The sequence below is a fragment of the Sinocyclocheilus rhinocerous genome, unplaced genomic scaffold (genome assembly GCF_001515625.1).
Source record: "Sinocyclocheilus rhinocerous isolate Xijiao unplaced genomic scaffold, SAMN03320098_v1.1 scaffold898, whole genome shotgun sequence".
In the NCBI taxonomy this organism is placed as follows: Eukaryota; Metazoa; Chordata; class Actinopteri; order Cypriniformes; family Cyprinidae; genus Sinocyclocheilus; species Sinocyclocheilus rhinocerous.
In genome coordinates, this window is record NW_015652144.1 from 897,581 (window position 1) to 902,140 (window position 4,560).

A 4,560-nucleotide genomic window follows, 5' to 3' on the forward strand; every position below is an offset into this window, starting at 1 on the left:
TTAATATGTTATTTAGTATATTTATTTATTATAATTTATTTTAATTAACAATTCTGAGGGAAAAAGCTGGATTTTCAGAATCATTACTCCAGTCTTCAGTGTCACATGATCCTTTAGAAATCACTCTCACATATATAAACATACAGTAGAATCTCTGTGTTCGACCATGAAACATCTCCAAAAAAAACATGGTTTTGCTGTGTAATAAAAATGTCTTTTCAAGTTAATCTTTTGAAGGTTTTGGTTCTATTTGCTGGTTTAGTTCAGGTTTAACAGCAACACTGTTGAAGCAGGCGTAAGATCAGCCTGAGATCTCAAAGAAACACTAAACGTTAGGCTTTACATGAGATCATGAGTCATTATAAATGTACATGTGATGAATGTACTCTTTTGTTCTTGCGGTTCTGCTGACAGCAGCATATTGCAGCAGCTGCTTACAGTATGTTTAAAGCAGGAAACATGTTTGATTTATCGTTGTTCTGCTTGTTGCCTGGCTGATTTTCAGGGCTCGGCAAGATCAGCAGAAACTGTACGGAGTTCGGTTGGTCTGAACCGTATCCGCACTATGTTGATGCCTGTATGATTGGTGACAACACAACCAAACCTGTGAGTATCTCATCTGACTGAAGTACTGATGATATAAATCATCTGGAGACAAGCTCAGAACAACTGTATACTAAGAGAATATGAGGGTCATAAGCACCATAGTCATTTAGGAGACCATCGTCATTACAAGAGTAATAAAAATTCAAATGTATAGTCCACCAATATGACAGATTCTTAAAATTGTAAAATTTTGTAATTTAACTTTCTGATTTTCACAAGAACTGTGACAAGCTTTTTTCCTCCAAGAAAAACTGAAATAAAAAGGCAATGGCGAATCTTTATCTCATAATTCCGACATAATTAGACATAGACTTTTTTTTTTTTTTTGCAATATCTGACTTTTTTTCTCAGAATTGCAAGTTTGTATCTCACAATTGCGAATTATAAACTTGCAATTACAAGTTAATAACTCAAATTTTCTATCTGGCAATTCTGACTTTTTTTTTTTTTTCAATTTCAGGAAGTTTCAATTTTGCCAGAATAGCAAGATATAAACTCACAAGCATTTTTTTAATCAGAAATGCAAGTTTATAACCTGCATTTGTGAGACAAAGTTTTGAGAAGAAGTCAGAACTGTGAGATAACGTCATAATTACCTTTTTTTATGTTTTTTATTCCATGCAGAAACAAGCTTTTCGTCTCGATTTGCCCAATTCTGACTTTTTTCTCGCAATTGTGAGTTTATATCTCACAGTTCTCAGAATTGTGAGATAAAACAATCAGAACTGCAAAATTGTGATTGTGAGATAAAAAGTCACAATTATTATTATTTTTTTTTCCCTTGTCGGGAAAAAAAGCATTCAAAGTATTGCACTAACAGAAATGAAAGAAAGTAGAAAGCTCTGCTAAACTGCTGCTAATCAAGACTAATGTAGTTTTCTCTTCCCTTCCCAAGGACATGTACTATGCATCTGTGAAAGCTCTCTATACGGTGGGCTACAGCACGTCTCTGGTGTCTCTGACCACAGCTATGGTCATTCTGTGCCGCTTCCGGTCAGTTTAACATATACTGATGAAACTGATGAAGTACATGATGCATTTATCTTACCATGTTATTTTTGCTACTTTATTGGTAGTGATTTGATTATGTTAGGAAAAAGGAGTATTTTACTAGAAATATTTGCTGCAGTACAAAACTGCGACTTAATTTTCTTCATGCAAAATATAATTTCTTTTGTTTCTTCTTTTTTCTTTTTTGGTGTGTATTATCGTCCAGACGTGAGATTGGCCTCTCAACTTTTTAAAGTACAGTTTCCCGATTACAATGAAAAAGGATTTTACAGCCTGATGCAAATGAAGAAGCTTTTTGAGTACTTTGTTTTCTTTAGTTCTTTAGAAAAGCATCTGTGTAGTGGCGCTTTACAGTACCTAAAAAGCAAATAGAGTGATCTGAAGAGCCTGTGTATGATGTACATTATGATAAGATGCCGAGGGCTTCAAAGTAGCAATGATGAGTGTTTGCACATTGATACAGACCCTCAGCTGCCCACCCAAACACATTAGAATTTCAGTCTCCTAACAACACCGTAATCCTGCCTTTGAATGTCTGTCAACAGGAAGCTTCACTGCACCAGGAACTTCATCCACATGAACCTGTTTGTGTCCTTCATGCTGAGAGCCATCTCTGTGTTCATTAAAGACGGGGTCCTGTATGCTGAGGAGGACAGCGACCACTGCTTCGTTCATACTGTGAGTAATGCACATGCACCAATACACATATTTTGTTTTGGATTGAAGCTTCATTAACCTTTTTAGTTTTATGCCTGAAGAAATTAATATGACAAATGTATTACAAATTATGTTTAAATTAAATTAATTTAATATGTTCTATGTAGTAGATTACTTATATATATATATATATATATATACACAGTATATATATAATACCACTAAATACTAAATATACCAATACTTAAAAACACTATTAAGTATTATTAATTATTTCTAAATATTTATTTATAACAGTTTTACCTTTTATGGTACCATCAGCATATAAAACTATATGGTTTTGGTGGTGTGGTTTAAAGTTTTTCTATAGGCTTTGCTTTCACAGTGAATCACAGATAAATGGAAACTGTTACTAGGGCCGGAGTTTGGCTGGATGCTATTTGCATGTGAAATCCAGAGACTAATAATAACTCCATCCATTTCTGTTCAAGCCTTCGCCCCACGTTCAACAGCAACACGTTGTGTTTCTCCCGTCTGTGCCTGACAAACAGCCGTAATTATCATGAAGCTGCTCTGGAAATATTCCATTATTTCCGTATTAGCATATGAATAGCTTATAAAAACGTGCACGCTCTCATTATACACCTGAATGAGGGCTCTGAGCTCTTTCCCCAGCCAATCAGAGGCCATGTTAATGACATCACTTAGCACCGAATTGGATCAGAGTGTAATTGATGAACATGGTTAAATACTTTAGGGTGTTCTGACACACGGCGGGCAAGAAATTGTGAATGGAAATGAATGGAAATATACATACAGTCTGTCAGACGGAAGGATGCATCATGGATCCAGTTGCTTACAGCTGGTTTAAGATGGTCACTAGGCCGGGTTGATTAGCTAAACTATCTGGCAGACCACTATGGACCAGCAACAAATCAGCTGCTAAACCAGATTGACCAACTTAAACTGGTTTGACCCAAGAAGGCCTATAATACAAAGAGAAATCTCTCTGTTTGCATTCATACATCAAATAGCCAGTGTCAGTTTTTGCACTTAAATAATTTCCTAATGGATGAAGTCCTGTCATTTATTATAAACTGTTTCATAAAATATGTCAGAATAGAGATGTAAAATGAAGATGGCTAGATTTCTGAAATAGAAACCAGAGACATTTCCTACAGTTTAGTGGTCAAAATATCATTGAAATGTCACTTGTTATGATCTTGGAATTAAAAAATGAGGACAAGACTTTTTTGTATGTTTTTGTTTTCAATTGTTGTGTTTTTAACATACTTTTATTATAATAGTATGACATTTGCAAGTCAAACTGACCCTAACTGGTATTAATACCATTTACCAAGAATCACGCTATGAAAAATAGTCAATTGCAAATAGCAGACAGATCAAAATAGTATATTATATATACTATATATACTATATTATAGCACAATTATGACTTTACAAAAACATAATCAAAGAAATACGAGAGCATATGATAAAACTGATTTTAACAAATATGTTTAACATTTTCTATCTTAATAATTAATATGTTCATTTTCACAACTGAATATAATATGTCAGAATAGAGATGTATAATGAAGATGGCTAGATTTCTGAAATAGAAACCGGAGACATTTCCTACAGTTTAGTGGTCAAAATATCATTGAAATGTCACTTGTTATGATCTTGGAATTAAAAAATGAGGACAAGACTTTTTTGTATGTTTTTGTTTTCAATTGTTGTGTTTTTAACATACTTTTATTATAATAGTATGACATTTGCAAGTCAAACTGACCCTAACTGGTATTAATACCATTTACCAAGAATCACGCTATGAAAAATAGTCAATTGCAAATAGCAGACAGATCAAAATAGTATATTATATATACTATATATACTATATTATAGCACAATTATGACTTTACAAAAACATAATCAAAGAAATACGAGAGCATATGATAAAACTGATTTTAACAAATATGTTTAACATTTTCTATCTTAATAATTAATATGTTCATTTTCACAACTGAATATATTTTGTGTCTCATATTATTTAAGCATATTATTTAGCATTTTAAAATTTCCTTAATGACCTGCCCAACTCAGTCCGAGCAGCTGAGTCCTTAGCCATCTTCAAGAATCGGCTAAAAGCACATCTCTTTCATTTTTATTTGACCCTCTAACTCTAGCACTCTCTATTCTAATTCTATTCTTTAAAAAAAACTTGCCCCTTTTAGACTTGCACTCTATTTATTTACTAACTGCTTGTTTTCTTTAAAAAAAACA

The 4,560-nt window shown here is 33.2% G+C and overlaps 1 protein-coding gene across 1 annotated transcript in view; it reads left to right on the forward strand.

The window, feature by feature from the left end:
• The window catches only part of adcyap1r1a (adenylate cyclase activating polypeptide 1a (pituitary) receptor type I), a 48,886-nt gene that overhangs the window by 20,441 nt on the left and 23,885 nt on the right, over positions 1-4,560 (forward strand). Inside the window, exons 5-7 of the mRNA XM_016519203.1 lie at positions 506-606; positions 1,502-1,599; positions 2,163-2,295. Coding sequence (XP_016374689.1) covers positions 506-606; positions 1,502-1,599; positions 2,163-2,295 — 332 coding nt within the window. The remainder of the gene's footprint in view (positions 1-505; positions 607-1,501; positions 1,600-2,162; positions 2,296-4,560) is intronic.